Source organism: Zootoca vivipara, chromosome Z1, assembly GCF_965207765.1.
Source record: "Zootoca vivipara chromosome Z1, rZooViv2.hap1.1, whole genome shotgun sequence".
NCBI lineage: Eukaryota > Metazoa > Chordata > Lepidosauria > Squamata > Lacertidae > Zootoca > Zootoca vivipara.
Genome location: NC_142583.1, coordinates 46,607,650 through 46,624,767, shown reverse-complemented (window position 1 = coordinate 46,624,767; position 17,118 = coordinate 46,607,650). Strand labels below are relative to the sequence as shown.

General features: G+C 39.2%; 1 protein-coding gene across 20 annotated transcripts in view; it reads left to right on the top strand.

The window, feature by feature from the left end:
* The window catches only part of BLTP1 (bridge-like lipid transfer protein family member 1), a 118,226-nt gene that overhangs the window by 82,788 nt on the left and 18,320 nt on the right, over positions 1 to 17,118 (top strand). For 5 of the 20 annotated variants that reach the window (XM_035114177.3, XM_088660364.1, XM_035114179.3 and 2 more), the window contains 18 exons: positions 144 to 249; positions 2,200 to 2,297; positions 2,597 to 2,782; positions 3,174 to 3,342; positions 3,638 to 3,849; positions 4,967 to 5,026; positions 5,573 to 5,771; positions 6,878 to 6,937; positions 7,597 to 7,823; positions 8,886 to 9,086; positions 9,283 to 9,413; positions 9,897 to 10,020; positions 11,656 to 11,765; positions 12,539 to 12,629; positions 13,095 to 13,157; positions 14,436 to 14,680; positions 15,576 to 15,791; positions 16,785 to 16,965. In XM_035114177.3, the coding sequence (XP_034970068.2) occupies positions 144 to 249; positions 2,200 to 2,297; positions 2,597 to 2,782; positions 3,174 to 3,342; positions 3,638 to 3,849; positions 4,967 to 5,026; positions 5,573 to 5,771; positions 6,878 to 6,937; positions 7,597 to 7,823; positions 8,886 to 9,086; positions 9,283 to 9,413; positions 9,897 to 10,020; positions 11,656 to 11,765; positions 12,539 to 12,629; positions 13,095 to 13,157; positions 14,436 to 14,680; positions 15,576 to 15,791; positions 16,785 to 16,965 (2,679 nt within the window). The remainder of the gene's footprint in view (positions 1 to 143; positions 250 to 2,199; positions 2,298 to 2,596; positions 2,783 to 3,173; positions 3,343 to 3,637; positions 3,850 to 4,966; positions 5,027 to 5,572; positions 5,772 to 6,877; positions 6,938 to 7,596; positions 7,824 to 8,885; positions 9,087 to 9,282; positions 9,414 to 9,896; positions 10,021 to 11,655; positions 11,766 to 12,538; positions 12,630 to 13,094; positions 13,158 to 14,435; positions 14,681 to 15,575; positions 15,792 to 16,784; positions 16,966 to 17,118) is intronic. The other 15 variants (XM_088660370.1, XM_035114185.3, XM_088660369.1 and 12 more) reach the window with 8 other exon arrangements.

The window sequence follows — 17,118 nt, the reverse complement described above, 5'->3', positions numbered from 1 at the left end:
CTATATTGTATCTTGAGTTGTGTGCATTTTAGTTTTAGAAATTCTTCCATCTCAAAAATAAATGTTACATTTTGTCTATTGTTTGCTTCAAACCCTTCATCATGAATCAACATCTGTTAAAAGGCTTTCCCCTTTCCTCCCAGGTTGGGTCCTTTGAGCATAATCTTACAACAGACCTTTTGAACCATTTGGTTTTTGTGCAGAAGGTGTTTATGAAAGAAGTCAATGAAGTTATACAGAAAGTCTCAGGTAAGCCTAACTGCTTGAAAACTTTACTAAACTAAAGTCAGCACTCAGAGCTCCACACTAATGCTGCTTCCTACTATTTATGGTATCTGAAGTCACATATTTTATTCCAAAAACTTGGACTGTGATGTTTCCATTATGCTGTATTAGACACAAGCAGGCAATAGTTACACACTGGGTGATATCCAACTACAGTGGTACCTTGGTTTACGAACACCTCGGGTTACGAACTTTCGGTTTACGAACCATCGAAACCCGGAAGTAAGTAACCCGAGGTTTCCGAGGCCTATGGAGGCCTCCATGGAGGCATCGGAGCGTCCGCGACTGGGACGCAGCCATAGAAGTGCTCCGATGCCTTCACGGAGGCTAACTGTGTGGAAAGGAGCCCTGCGGCTGCAGCCGCGTCTCTTTCAAAGCGGGTGGGGGGGTCACTTTGGAAGCGCTTACCTCGCGCATAGAAAACAGCGGTGAGGGGCTTGGCTGCGCGGCGGTGGCGTCGAAGGAGCGTGACGGCGAAGGCCCGCTTCTCTTGAGCCCTCCGCGAGGCCGGCTCAAGAGAAGTGGACCTAATGTGGAGAGGCGTCGCAGGAGCTCGAAGGTCCACTTCTCTTGAGAAGCGGGCCTTCGTCGTCGCGCTCCTGCGACTCCTCTCCACATTAGCGCGACGGCGAAGGTGGAGAGACGTCGCAGGAGCGCGACGGTGAAGGACCGGCCTCGCGGAGGGGTCAAGAGAAGCGAGGCCGGGCCTTCACCGTTGCGCTCCTGCAGAGTGGAGAGGCTCGGGCTTGAGAGAAGCCGCTGCTGCTGCCGCCGCCGCCACTCCAACCAGAGCCAGGCGCACCGCGAGCCACCCCAGCCAGTCCTGGCTCCTGGTGGTGGTGGCGGCTGCTCTGAGGAGGAGAAAGGTCGCCCGGCTGGCACCACGTAGAGAGGGAAGGAGAGCTGCGAGCGCCACCGCCGCGCAGCCAAGCCCCTCACCGCTGTTTTCTATGCGCGAGGTAAGCGCTTCCAAAGTGACCCCCCCACCCGCTTTGAAAGAGACGCGGCTGCAGCCGCAGGGCTCCTTTCCACACAGTTAGCCTCTGTGAAGGCATCGGAGCGCTTCTGTGGCTGCGTCCCAGTCGCGGACGCTCCGATGCCTCCGTGGAGGCCTCCATACGCCTCGGAAACCTCTTGGCAGACAGTGAAATTCATGTTAAATTGAAGCTTTAGGGGGTGTTTTTCATCGTCTGGAACGGATTAATCCACTTTCCATTATTTTTAATGGGAAAGTTTGCTTCGGTTTATGAACACTTCGGTTTATGAACAGACTTCTGGAACCAATTGTGTTCATAAACCGAGGTACCACTGTAAGTCATATAATCGGAATAGACCAATTGAAATTGATTTTAGTCAATCTGCTCCGGAAATGATTAATATTAAAATACCACCCTTTGGTAGGAATGCGTTTTTGTAAAATTTCACTGGCTAGCTAGCTATTTCTATTATTATTATTATGTAATTTTCTTGAACAGTGCTACCACTTGCCAAATGTCATTCATTGTTGGAGAGATGGCACAGTTACTTTGTTGTCATTAAAATTGTGCTGTTGTTGTTTTAGTCAGATATAATAGTATTCAGTGTGTTGTGGCAATTATCTCTAAGTCAATGTATGCCGTTTTTACATGCCAGAATGTTTTGAATGGGTTGTGGTACTATGAAAACAATGTCTGTCCATTTATAATACTACATAATCATTTAATATTTGTTGTTGTTACAACTACTCTTGAGTTCTCAAATCTTGTTTCACCTTTGGGACTGGAGAAGTGACAGCTGGATCATATTGGGCAGTTGCATTTAGAAGGTTGGATAGGTGTGGTGGTGTTTTTTTAACCCTCCCTCAGCCTTAATCTTGTGGAAATGACAAATGCTTAATTGAATTCTGGAACCGTGTTGTTTTAATTATACATGCAGGAGGGGAGCAACCTATTCCTCTTTGGAATGAACATGATGGAACAACTGATGGAGAAAAGCCAAAGATTCTCCTCTACTCTTTGAGTCTGCAGTTTAAGGTATGTTTGATATTCATGGGTTCTTCCAAGTGTGGCCAGTGGTAATATTGTAATGAACTGTGAAATGAATAATGAATGACAATGCAGGGGATCTCGTTATCTCTTGGGTATTAGGATGTCTATCAGTGGTTTGTTTTCCTCCTCTAATAATATTTTCCAAACTAAAGGAACAAACAAAGGAATTATTACCTTTCATGGAAACTACTGTGAAAGGCAGAAGGTTTCTTAAATGATATGTTTATAAAAATGTGTTTGAGAGACCGAGGTGTGTATTTAAAGTCTTTCCCTTACATTATTAGGGTATCCAGGTAACAGCCACCACACCATCTATGAGGGCTGTAAGATTTGAAACAGGACTAATAGAACTGGAGCTCTCAAATAGATTGCAAACCAAAGCAATGCCTGGTAGTGCCAGCTACCTAAAGCTCTTCGGTAAATGCCAAGTGGACTTAAATCTGGCATTAGGACAAATCGTTAAACATCAGGTGAGTAATTATGGTTTTTCAGCCTGCTGGTGACATTTTCTGGTTCTCAAAATGGAATGAAGAAGGAAATGTTAAGCACAGCTTTATAAAACTTTGGATTAGATCCCCATGTGTCCTTCTGTAAACAGGATCCTGAAAAGCTTCAATGAGTGGACGTAGAGGGGGTACAGAAAGCTGAAAAGGGAGCTGGAATTCCACTCACAAAATGAGGTGCTCTCAACTTCTTTTTTGGTCTTCTGTTCTCCCCCAAATCTGCTCCAACTCTGGTCCCTAACCAATAAGTGTATGTTTAAGAATACCTCCGTTTTAAAATTATTACTTTTGTATCCTGCCAAGCTTGGTCTTTTGCTCTGCTGTCTTCTCCCTGTTGATATGTTTGGAATGTCTTAAGGTTTATGAAGAAGCTGGATCAGACTTCCATCAAGTTGCTTATTTTAAAACCAGAATTGGATTAAGAAATGCTCTGAGAGAAGAAATCAGCGGTTCATCAGATCGAGAAGCTGTGCTCATTACTTTGAACCGACCAATTGTTTTTGCTCAGCCTGTGGCCTTTGACAGAGGTACTAGTAGACATTGTGTTGGTTTTTGTTTTACCAAAATAGACGTGTGCACTGAAAACTGGTTAGGCAAGGAAATATTACTTTAATTAAAAGGCCAATAGCCGGAATCATGTTGTCTTGGTTCCCTGCCATATTAACATATATTGTAGTCCAGAAGCAGAACAAGAGAGAGAAACATGTGTTCCTAACTCTTCAATAACTGACAGGGCACAGCAATTTATTATAGCTGAACTTAGAATGATTTTCTATATTAATTTGTTCTAAAATAGTGAAAACATTTCCCCCCCTTGCTAAGCTGTGCTTTTCTGGCTGAACTACAAGGCTGCTTATGACAACTGGAATGAACAGAGAATGGCCTTGAATAAAGATATTCATATGGCTACAAAGGAAATAGTTGATATGTTACCTGGAATCCAGCAGACATCTGCTCAAGCTTTTGGGACACTCTTCCTCCAGCTAACAGTTAATGACTTGGGAATTTGCCTGCCCATCACCAACACACCACAGGTATTAAAGAAAATAACATAATTTTTAAAAATTAAATGATATTGAAGTTTACCTTCGTAGTATCAGTATACCTCTGGGTAATAAATACTGTTTGAGAGAAGCTACAAAACGCAGCAATTTCAGAAATCCTTTTCATTGATGGCTAGATATCTCAAACCTGAGTATGTCGAAGTGTTTGAAGACTTACAAGTGGTTTATCTTAATTTTAGGAATACGTTTTTCAGATTATAATTAACATTGTCGTTTTACTAATATTTATAGATTTAATTTATTTTCTAAATATTAATTATTTTAAGTATTTGATAAGATCTTAAAGTTTACCTACATAGTAACCATTAACGATGTACATCTTTTAAAAAACTAAATCTGTGAATATTTCATAAAGTAATCAGTTTAGGTTGTATTCACTGCTAATCCTACTTGGAATAGTTCCATTGACGTTAGTAAACACGACTTTGGTTCATTAATTTCAATGTCTACAATGTCTAGTAGAATAGTTGAGTCCAATCCTTTGAGTCCCTGAAACTTGAATTAGTACTGCAAGTTGTATATATGCTGTAGAGAGAGCACATATCACGAGCGATGTTCCTTATTCACTTTGTTAGAGAATGAAATTTTTTAAAATTTGTCTCCAAATTCTGCAGTGAAGTTTTCTTATTATTGTGATGGTACAGCTGAAATAAATGAGAAGCATATGTTTTATGTCCATCTGCTTTTGATTTGCAAATTAGAGCACAGTGTAAAAAAATCTACACTGATGTTGGAACTAGATGATGTGACCTAGATGATGTTAAGATACACCACTCTTAAAGTCTTATAAGGAAAACACAACATATAATTTAATAAATTGCAATTGATATGGATTAAAATTAATGAAAGAATGTATATTTAATGTTATATCATAATTTAATAATTATCTATGGTATGTCGTTTAATAATGATGGATACAATTGGGATTGTATGATATGTACCATAAAATTGAATTTTGTAGTACAACTAAAGCTAAAAGGTCTGGGTGACTTAGTGTTGAATACAATACATATCTTGTTATACTTTTGCTTTTAAAAGATCTCAATGACCAAAACATATCAATGTAATGCTTTTAATATTGGTACAGATTCAGAGGCAGGGCCACAAGATTAATTTTGGGGGACAGAAAGAAAAACAGAGTTACTGTGTAAGTAATAAGTGTTCAATAACCTTTGATGAGCTGTATTTCCCCATGTGTAAAAGAATGTAGAATGTTAGTGAGAGCACTCTATATATTCCTATGAAGTTCATGTTAGATTTGAACCTGAAAAAGTGCCTTTTCCAGATATATGTTGTGTTGCAGCCTCTAGATTTATGCTAGCTTGTTAAAAATGCTGCTTATCATGGATTTATCCATGAAAATGATGTTTTGTAAAACTAGATAATGCTAGGTACTGTAAAGTAAATAACTAACATTAGGAAATAACCATTAAAGTTAAAACTCATAAAGATAGGCTTAATTACAAGTTTGTGCATGCTTGTAATGAAAAGCAGGAATTTGCTGTAAGGCGTTGATCTTAAGAGAGCTGCCAGGGATCCAGTTATTGATTAAATACTAATTTATATAGGTTAATTTGGGGGGGGGTGAGAGAGAGAGAGAGAGAGAGAAGGGAAACTAGAAATGACTATGGGTGAGGAATTCAGCCTTATTTCTGAAATAGACTTTAATACAATAGTTCTTTGCTTTTTTCAGTCTAATCATACAGCTGATCTGGACACTGGTTCTGCATTAGTCCTGACCATTGAAAGTACTTTAATTACTGCCTGCTCTTCAGAGTCTCTTGTCAGCAAAGGTCATTTTAAAAACTTCTGCATTCGCTTTGCTGATGGCTTTGAAACAAGCTGGGATGACTGGAAGCCAGAAGTGCGAGGAGATCTAGTCATGAATGCCTGTAAGCATTTATCTTATTGTCTCGGCTATTGCTAATTCTGAACATTTTGAGATGCTCCACAAAAAGCATAAGGTGTTTCTTACATAGTGTTCCATGAACGTTCTCTCAGCACAAGGATTTCTGCTTGCACAATAGAACTCTCTCTTCCTCTCCTTCCCCTACTAAATCTGTTCTCAGGGTTTCCCCAACCCTCTGGAATATATTTGGGGAGGGTGTGGGGCATGCACAAGGGAAGAGAGAAAAAAGGGGGGTCTCATTGCTCAAGTGGGAATACTTGTACTGATGGGATGCATTCATGGAATACTTCACCTTCATGTTTAGAGAAATAAGTAAGACAATTCTTATTTCCTGGATCATCCAGTGGTGTGTCAGCACTGATGGAAGGCTTATCTAGTGGAACAGGGAGAGAAGTAATTTTTCTCGATTCCCTCTCACCTTTGCTGTCCTACACGACTTCAGAAGTCCTTCTCAGAGCAGATTTATGGGGGACATGTGTTGGCGTCTGTTTGCTGAAACTGGTTCCTGTCTCTTTCAATTGATGGGACCCTTCCATCACCGGACAGACACTTTCAGAACAAACGGCATCTAAAAGTGCTTATATATATTTTTTGGGGGGAGGAATGCCTACCCTATATAGAAGAATACAGAAATAAGAATTTCGTATTACTGTAAAAAATGTCCAAATGCCAGTTCAAGAAAATTAATGGGATGGGTCCAGTCTTCCCATGAACAGATTTCCATGCATGGGCCACTTCTGCCAATTTAATAGAGGGAAGTGATTTTCAGTGATCCTGCTTCTTCCCGCAACCCTGTATGCCCCCCAAAAGCTCACCAGAGTTGAGGAACCAACCAAAAACCATGTGGGGAGATGGCACAGGGCACTGCAGGAGGAAGGGAAGGTTGATCTTTGATATACAAAGAATCCATTCTGTGGACAGAAGGAGTCCTTATATTTGCTGAAAGGAGAGTCTTGAGCCACTCCTGTTTATTTAACTACCACAGGAGAACAAAATATCATTAGGAAATGATTATGTATTAGTGCAAGTTTCACCTAAAAAGCCTTGTGGTGAAATGGTAGGTTCACTATAGTTTTCTTATATCTTTAGGCGTAGTGCCAGATGGCACCTATGAAGTATGCTCAAGAACAACAGGGCAAGCAGCTGCAGGTAAGAGCTATTTCAAAGCAGCACTTATCTCAAAGCAGCTTTAGTCTCTGTGTGCGACTCTTCCTTTTTATTGTGCATCTGTCATCCCATCTCAGTCTTTAATACAGGAGATTTATATTCAGGAACAAATTGTAGCCTTTTTTTGGGGGGGGGTTCTTAACAGTTGCATTAAAACATTATAGAATGTTACAAAAGCTGGTATAGCTTTTAATCTCGGGGTCATGGGTTTGAGCAAACTATTCCTGCATTGCAGGGAGTTGGACTAGATGACCCTTGTGGTCTCTACAATCAGTGTGTGATTATTCTGTTCAGCCTTTGAATAAGAATGTTAAAATATAAGAAATGTTGAGGTAAATGTTAAAGTAATAGCAACAGTAAATAAAGTTTAATTGCCTATTTGAAGAAAGCACTGCACATTTTTTATTGTTCCTGTGACAATCCTTCATTATTTTATCTTTTTTTCCCATCTGCCAAAAAGACAAGAGTATGCAGCATGTGTGTTGCAGAATATGGTAAACTGCTATTACGTTTCTAATCAAGCACAGTACAACTGAGAAAAAATATCTTAAGCTGCTGGTGAAATACTAGATATTAGTTTTTGCATACCTAAATTAAAAATGTGATGCGCTCTCTCCCACCCCCTTTTTCTGTTAAAACAGAAAGTAATAGTGCTGGGACTTGGACTCTTAATGTGCTATGGAAGATGTGTGGCATTGATGTGCACATGGATCCTAACATTGGGAAAAGATTAAATGCCCTTGGGAATACCCTTACAACATTGACAGGAGAAGAAGATTTAGATGACATTGCTGACCTTAACTCTGTTAACATGGTTGACCTATCAGATGAGGATGAAGTTGATACCATGTCTCCTGCTGTTAGTGTGGTTAGTAAACTGATTAATAAATCTTAAATATAATTCCAATACATGAAGCAAAATAGCAGCTTGGCATACTGCATATTTGCTTAGACATAAGAGTTTTGTAATATGTATTAACAGAGTGCAGCATGATTCAAGTTACATTTGTGGGCTCAGACCCTTGCAAGGAGCTTTCATTAAGCTCAATGGAATGTGTTTGTGTTGTTTGAACAGCTAATGAACATAGCACAAACTGCTTTTAGAATAGTTTCAATTGCTGAACTGTTGTTTAGAGGAAAAGAAGTTTCTTTGGACCCCCAGAACTAGTTTTACAGTTCTTTGAATGTTGGTATTGGATTAAGCTCACTTCCAAAGAAGCATGCATAGTATTGGTCTCTTCAGTTAAAATTAAAGAGCTAGTTATCCCATTACTGAAATTTATTTACTGTGCAGTAGTACTTTTTTAAAAAAGAAATTATTTGTTGAAGACTCTAGCGCAGGCATCCCCAACCTGCGGCCCTCCAGATGTTTTGGCCTACAACTCCCATGATCCCTAGCTAAGAGGACCAGTGGTCAGGGATGATGGGAATTGTAGTCCAAAACATCTGGAGGGCCGAAGTTTGGGGATGCCTGCTCTAGGGTTAGCCAACATAGTGACCCAGGATGTTGTAGTCTAGCAATTCCCATCAGCCCCAGCTAGTATGGCCTGTGCCAGGAATGATGGCTAACACGGTTTTAAACAACAAACCTAAACCTAGTCCAAAGATTATCTGCAAAGCAGTGTCAATTTGCAGACCCTCACAAGTAGAAATTCCAGTTAGTTGATGTCAAGCGAGGGACAGCTTGGTTATGTACAGGAATAACAGGACCAGGATCAGTGGAGAGTAGATGACTTTGCTACATCTTTCTAGAGTTAACAGTAATACATACTGTAGTTGCTTGCATTTGTAGACCATGTGGGAGCCAAGGTTTGTGGGAAAGAATACAAAGAGAACCTGCAAGGAAACCTAAGAGAAGGGCCAGACGATAAGGAGAATGGTGGCATCAACGTTTCCTGAGTTATTAATCTTGCTATTTGTTATCATTTAGAAATCAGAAGGTGGTCCACTATGTGGAGATGTACACAAGCTCACTTTTGGGCAGCGGATTGTAAATCACCTGCTGGGGTTGAGCCCCAAAAGCCATCGTCACTCTGTTCCTGTAGAATATCTGTCGGGATCAGCATCAAGTGATACTGCTTATTCTAACAATTCACACTTAAAAGCGGGCAGGTCTTGCTCATGGGGACATGTATGTAGCATATATAGCATCTCTTTAAATTTAATGGTGGAATCAGTGGGTCACTGGCAAATCAAGAATCAGCTGGCTTCTTTTCAAACTGATTTTGCATGCTATTTTGATTGGTGGTAGAAAACCTGGTCTTCTGCTTAAATGCTACCACTTTTAACGGACAATGATATGAAATGCTTTTCTAATTCTTAAATAGGAGAATGCTGACTATAGAAGGCAGGGGATATCTAATAACCAGACCGGAGAGCAGAGAGGAAGAAAGTATGTGAAACGTTTAGTGGACATAAGGGAACTGAATGAACAAGCCAAAGTAATTGATGATCTAAAGTAAGTGTGTGTGTGTGTGTGTTTCCTTTCTTAAAAAAAAAACTTTCAATCAGAATAATTAAGTAAAAAGGTAAAGTTCAGTAACAAATGACCTAGCACAAGGGAAACTATAAAATAAGTAGTTGGCAGTACTTGGTCAAAAGTGGTATCAACTGTGAGAGACCCCCCTTTTTGATTAAAACTGTAATTTATCTTATATTTTTATGCCACTATGCTTCCAAACAGCTCCTTGGCATATAGTTGTCCTCTTATATCCCTGCAACACCTCTGTCCAGCAAGAAGAAAGTCGCTGGTGTCAGGATTTCATAGAATTGTAGAGTTGGAAGGGACTCCAAGTGTCATCTAGTCCAACCCCTGACCCGCGCCTCCCCTTTCCAGGTCCACCACTCAATTCAATTCAACACCTTTATTGGCCACCACTCTAATCACTACACCAAATTGTCTTTAGTTTTCTATTCAGAGTTTTCACCATTCTGTCCTCAGGAAACTGGGTGCAAGTGAAGGAACCATAAACCAAGAAATTCAACGTTATCAGCAATTGGAGTCGGTTGCTGTCAATGATATTCGCCGAGATGTTCGTAAAAAACTGCGCAGGTCAAGTATGCGGGTGAGCAATTCTTAAGATTCTTTTGTAGCACAGTAACATTGCTACATGAACATTGTTTTCACATTTTAAAAAGATAGTAGAACACTGTATCTGATATGACAGGACCTTCTCTGTAGTGATTCCCCCCAATTATGGAATGCCCTCTATGTAGCTGTCCCCTTTATTAGTATTTAGGTGGAATTTTAAAACATTCCTGTTCACCCAGGCATTTGGTGACTGCTACTTTGAAATGAGTCTGACCAAACTGACATGAGTCTGACCAAACCGCGGGAGGCAGTGGAAGACAGGAGTGCCTGGCATGCTCTGGTCCATGGGGTCACGAAGAGTCGGACACAACTAAATGACTAAACAACAACAACTTTGAAACAATTAGCTGTAGTTTGTTTTGAGATGTTTCTTTTTCAAAATGTTGCATTATTCTTATTGTTAATTATTCCTATTGATAATTTTACTGTTTTACCTTTTTAAAACCACTTTGAGGGGTGTTTTTGTTTTATGATCAAGCAGGGTATAAATTCTAAATAAATAAATAGCATCAAGACACAGGTACATAAGTCACTCTGAGAGCCACTTTTTTAACAGAAGAGGGATGCATTTCTGTGTTAACTATGGAAAAGCCTTTTTGGTGCAAGTCAGCAGTTTCGTTTTTAGCAATTTCTCTCAGCTCTGGTTTTTTGGCACCTATTTCCATATAATAGATTATATGAACCCATCCTCCTTTTCCTCTCTCCATTTCACAGTACCTGCTGTCTTATCCCTTGAAATGTGTTCTCTCATCCCATGCTCTCTTCTTACCACCACAGATCTGTGCTGCCCTACTGTTCTCTCTGGAGCTGTGTTCCCAATTACTATTTTTTCCCTTCTTTACACCAAGTCCAGATCCTTATCAAGATTGGCTTCCCGGGCCAAATCTAATACAGTACTGTGAGCCCCCCCAGTCCCCCCCCATTTTTACATCTGATCTGGGAAGTTTCAAAGGAGTGTGAGGAGACTTGCCCAGGCTTTAAGACAGCCCTGTGCTGCCCTTCCATTTCAGCTTGAAACAGGAGCACATGGGCCTTTTGCTAAAGTGTTGTTTGAAGCAGCTGTCCCCTTTTATGTTAAATGAAGGAGAAACACATTAGAAAGCCCCAACACTCCCATTTCAGCTGAAACATGAGTGTGGAGACTGCCTTACATTGCTTTTCAGAAGCGCTGTTTGAAACATCTCATGCATGTCTCCTGTTAGCAAGCAGCGCCAACCATCTGCTTGCAGGTGAAGTGCATGAGCTGCTTTAAACTACACTTTTGAGAAGTTCTTTAATCCCTGCTCAACCTTTTGATCCAGCCCAACAATCATTTGAAATTCCCTTGGAACCTATAGCTCTAAGGAGCGAGTCTAAATCTATTCACAGACCTTACGTTAAGCAGACCTAATGTAGAATGGGACCCAGGTGGCCAAATGTATTCAGACCTCAATGGAACTTCAGCATAATTAACTTTTTCAGTATCACACCTTTGATTTACAATATTTGTAGCCTGTGTGAATGTGTAGGTAAGTAGCATTCCTAAATAGTTAATTTGCCTTAGTGTCAAGCTATGCAAGTGTCCTGTTGACGGAATATTGAAATAATGTTTTTGTTTGATTGCTTTTAGGCAGCATCTCTGAAAGACAAATGGGGCTTAGGCTACAAACCTAGCTATAATCGATCCAAAAGTATTACAGCATCTGGAAGGCCACCTTTGAAAAGAATGGACAGAGCAAGGTAAGGTGATTAAAAAACACACACAAATGTGTATACTTGTTCAGAGGTCAAAGACGTTAATCTGTATGTTTTCTTCATATGCTCATTATTGTCTAGTAATTTAGGTTCCCCCATGGGTTGAACAGCAACTTAATATACACCACCATGGGTGAATTCAGATTTGGGATGGAGATTCAAGTTTTGCCTACCCTCTTTGCCTTCCATTTACTTTGACCCATAGAACTGGATGGAAATGACTGAAAATTGAGCCAACCCCATCTGAAGAGCCCCACCCCTTCAGCTTCCTCCATTCCCTTTCTAGGTGTCATTACAATATGTTTTACCACTTTAAATCAAGTATTATATATGTCTTCTGTGTCCAGTGCAGCTGTGTCACTCATAACCATGCGAAATACCCTGTTTCTCCAAAAATAAGACATAGCCATAAAATAAGCTGTAGCAGGATTTTTAAGCATTCAAGGAATATAAGCCATACCCCGAAAATAAGGCATAGTTTTTTTTTTTTTAAGAAAAAGAAATTTAAGACGGTGTCTTATTTTTGGAGAAACACGAAGTAGTTGGTTTCTTGCAGTCACTGAATTGCCATTTAATCTGCCTAATCCAAAGACTCGGGACTAGAACATCTAGAAGATGTTCAGGTTGTGGCTCTAAATTGACAAGGAGCCCCACAGTAATGGAGCAACTGTCAGAAATGCCTCTGTGTTTACCCTTTATTGTGTAGATTTACTATGAGAAGTTCTGCATTAATAAATGACTTTTAATATATGTAATAGTACACGTCTTGGAGAAAGTGAGGACCTCCCAGAAATACGTGTAGATGGAGCATCTCCTGGACCCAGAGTCACTTTCAACATTCAGGACACGGTAAGACAGCCATCAGCTGTTGTGCTGCATTCATTAAGTCCCATGATGAAATACATACAAAGAATAGGTGATGGTTACATAGAGATGGTAAAGTCTGTCTGGCAATTCAGTACCCAAGATGCATATTTCAAATATCACAAGTAAAGAAAGATAAAAAATTATTCAGATTTAATTCTGCATTCTTTAAACTACCTTCAGTTCAGTAACTAGTGTGTGAAAGATATACATTTTTAAGTATGTGTATTTATTAGTATATTTGTATATAATGTTACATACATGTGCATGTTTTCCATATAATGCATTCTGTCATGCTTGATGTGTTAAATTTGTTAGTAATTTGTTATATATAGCCATTGTTATGTTCACTAATGAAATTTGATTTTTATACAACGTTACCACATTAAACATGCCAGTGTCTTCGATGTGCTTATTTTAATTTTTTTTCTTTTTTCACTTTTAATTAAGTTGAATAAAACAGTTTTGGGGATTGCACAACAAACCAGCACTCCAGGGGAAGGGTATTTTCAGGTATTTGCTAAATCAATAAGTATACTAATTAATCGCATGGAAAGGCGCTTCATTGATCATCTCTCTTAGCTAATCATAACGCATACAGGCAACACACTCGCAAAACTAGCAATATGACATAGTGCAGTACTTCTTTTTCTTGGGTGGTGTTAATCATTTTCTTTTTCTGGAGCTTGTTCTCCATGGAAGTCTGGTAGGATTGCTAAAACTTTAAAACTACAACTAGATATCTCTAAAACAAAGGCAGGCAGTAGAGGACCTTGTAAGTCAGAAATATGAAGCTAAATTTTAAATTATTGTCATAGGCTGACTGTTTCAGCTGATGTGGTCAGTGACAGATTGCTGATGTAATATCAGTTATTCCTCATCATAAATGTAGCCTGTCTCGCTAAACAAACCAAGAACGTTGACACTGATAGTTCTAAAAGGGCCAAGACAAGATTCCACTTCTTAAAATAATGGGCGATGAATGACAATCTAAATGAGTGCCCAAAATATTATATCAGGATGTTTAGACCCAAGATCTTGAGGCATAAATCATTACTCAAAGTATGGGAATCAAAAGGAAAATACACAAAACACTTTAAACACGTCATTTTCTAATGACATCCAAATTGTATATGCATGTTCCCTATTATGTCCAAACCAATGAACTTTGGTTTATTGTCAGTTAACAAACCAGGAAAGCAAGCCAATATAGAAACATAAAGTTGGCACATCCTGATCCCTATACATATTGCAGCATTCCTTGAAACTTAAATGTTCATCTAAAACCAAACCAGTATTCATGAAGGCCTCTTGAAACCCTTTAGCCTTAAAAATGCCTAGGGCCGTTTTAATTATTTTATTTTGAGCTTTAAAAGCATATCTGTAAAGATAGTATTATACATTTAGTACCAGAATTTTGCATGCACTTCCATTCACTAACAATTTCTGTTCATTCCTCTTATTTGCAGGTGGTCTTAGGGTTTCTTGCTGTTCTGTAGCTTTGCTTTTAATTTTTTTAATAAAATCATCATACATACTAGTATGTATTCCCAACCTAAGCTTATTGCTTTGTTTGTTAATTTCTCTTTCTAAGGTGCTTGTCCTAAATCATTCACTCATCTGTTTGTAAACATGTTTCATGGCTTAATTTCCTTGGACTGTCCAAAGTAATAAATATTACTTCGGATAATTTTTTGATATGCTTTGCCTTTCAGACACCTGATTTCGCCCCACTCCCTTTGATAGAGATAGTAGTTATAACTTGAATGTCTTTTTTTCCTTTACAATTAGTTTCCAGAGGAGACAGAATTGGATCTTTTGTCAGTAACAATTGATGGTCCATCCCATTACTCATCCACTAGTGAAGGATCATGCTCAGTATTCAATTCACCCAAAACTCCAGCTGTCTTCTCACCAAGCATTCCCTTCCAGCCTGAAGAAGGAAGACGAGATGACAGCTTGTCTTCAACTAGTGAGGATTCTGAAAAAGAAGATGATCATGAAAGAGAGAGGCCTTATTTTTACAGGAAAACACAGTGAGCATATTACTAAAAACAATATCTTAATTGTGAAAGTTAAGCTTTTAGTTAACAATAATTTAGATAAAGAAATCCATCACTCTTAACATCTGGAGGGCTACAGGTTGACTAATAGTCTGCTTCCATATAAAGCATTTGCTGTTTTCCTAAATCCCTTTTAAGTGCTTGAATGATCTGAATCACATGTGCGCTGCAATATCAACTTAAGATAAGTGTGCTGCATGAATTCAGATTTTTTTTAACTTCCTAATTCCTATTCTTTAATTATACATTGCTAGCCAGTTACTTTGAATAGGCTAAGACTTTAGGAAATGGATAAATCACTTTAAGCTGCTAAGACTCCTTTGGTAATAAATTTTATTTTATTTTTTATTAATCAAATTTATTTAAATGTATTTATTAAATTTGCATTCCGCCCTCCATCTGGAGATCACAGGGTGGGCCACAACATAAAAATACAAAATGAGAACACAAAGTGCATAACAAAACAGCAAAAACAAGTCACAAAAAATGGAAGCTTTGGTTAAGTTTAGGGCTCCCCTTTTCCCGAAGAGTATACCTGATTACAGATCTCCCAGTGTTTTTTATGGAAGCAACCAGAGGGAGGGTGATTTGGATGCCTCTTTGTGGCTTTGGGGGAGTCCTGTGATTTAAGTCTGAGCAGACTTTAAGTGAGACCTGGAGGAAAGAGGTACCTCCTTCCCCCAGCATCACAGCGCAATCTAACCAAGTTGGGGGGGACCTCTAGAATAGCTGCTTCCAATGAAAGTAAAATGCATCCACGTCAAACATAGTTTGCCCCTTACATGTAGCATAGTAAAACACTAAAGAAACATTTCAAGTCCTTGCATGAAGTAAGTTGGATAAGCTTCTTTTTGTTTGCTTTCTACAGGACTCTTTCTCGCAAGAAAGCCACAGGTTTTGCTGCTGTACAACAGTTGTTTACTGAACGGTGGCCAACATCTCCAGCCAGCAGAAGTGTGACTGGCACAACTACAGAGAGGAATATTGACTTTGAACTTGATGTGAGAGTTGAAATTGATTGCGGAAAGTGTGTACTTCATCCAACAACGCTTCAGCAAGAACATGATGACATAAGCTTAAGGAGGTAAGTAAGAGCCCAGCTGGAAGCAGAGCAGGTTCACTAAGCCATACTGGGAAGAGCAGAATGCTTCTGACACGAAACTTCTCCAAGTCTCAATAAGATGAACCAGCAACTTACATTATATGCCATATGCTACAGGGTTCATGGTAATTGTTATGTCCCGTATACAAAAATTTTAAGGAAGGAACAATTTTATTTTAAGGCAACGATCTAAATAGGTAGCCATTGTGTTTTCATTCAGCAACATTTAATAATATCCATTCTTTTTAAAGTTGTGAAGCCTTGGTTAGTATTGAGAACTCTGATACAGAACTTGATGGATCAGATCTGTCTTATCTTCTCTAAATCATGAATATATAGATGGAACATAACCACATTCAAGTGGCTCTTTTCCATTGTGGTAGGAAAGATTCTTAGGCTGCAGTTTTGCATAGATGGGACTTGTATCTACTTCAGCTGAATTTAAGCAACCAAAACATCTTCAGGGTTGCAGCAGCAGTCATCATATTTTATTACCGTACTTCCTGTTTGTGTCTGTGTAAATGGGGTCCTGAATAAAATGCTCAAGGAGGCAATATAATAAATGAAAAAGAGATAAATATTAAACTATATACAGTTATACCCAGAGGTACTCCTCTACAGATGGAAGGAGTCTTTGTATCCACAGAAGAGGCTTGAATTCAGTAGAGGCTTCCATGAATAGAAGGGGGAAGCATTTTGCATACAGCCTTCTACACCATCTCCTACACTCTTCTAGAAGAGCCCTCAACTCTCTGGAGAATATTTTTTGAGGCAACAGGAGGCTTCAAGAAAAGGAGAAGCTAGGACACAAAGCACCTCATTCCATGTACAGAATTCTGCTCACGGAATTCTGAATCCAACCCATGGTTTATCTTCAATTATTCCTAGCAGTGCTCACTTTCAGCTTTGGAAATAACATAATGTTACACTTATATTCCTGTTAAGTCATGCTGTGCCTTGCTGTTTACTGTTTAGGAGCTATGATCGCAGTTCCAGAAGTTTAGATCAAGAGTCTCCTTCAAGAAAGAAGAAATTTCAAACTAACTATGCATCAACTACTCACTTACTGGCTGGAAAGAAAGTTCCATCATCCCTGCAGACAAAGTCTGGTGACCTAGAAACAACAGTATTTTACATTCCTGGTGTAGATGTGAAGGTAAAAAAGCATGGAGGAAAGCTAGGAGATGTTGGTCTTTTCCTTGAAACAAAGGTGATCAAGTACAACCACAGGTTTTTTTTTATCCCTTAACTCCTAATTACACGGGCACAGCTTCTGTGGTGCTGATAATTACACATATGCAGTACAAAT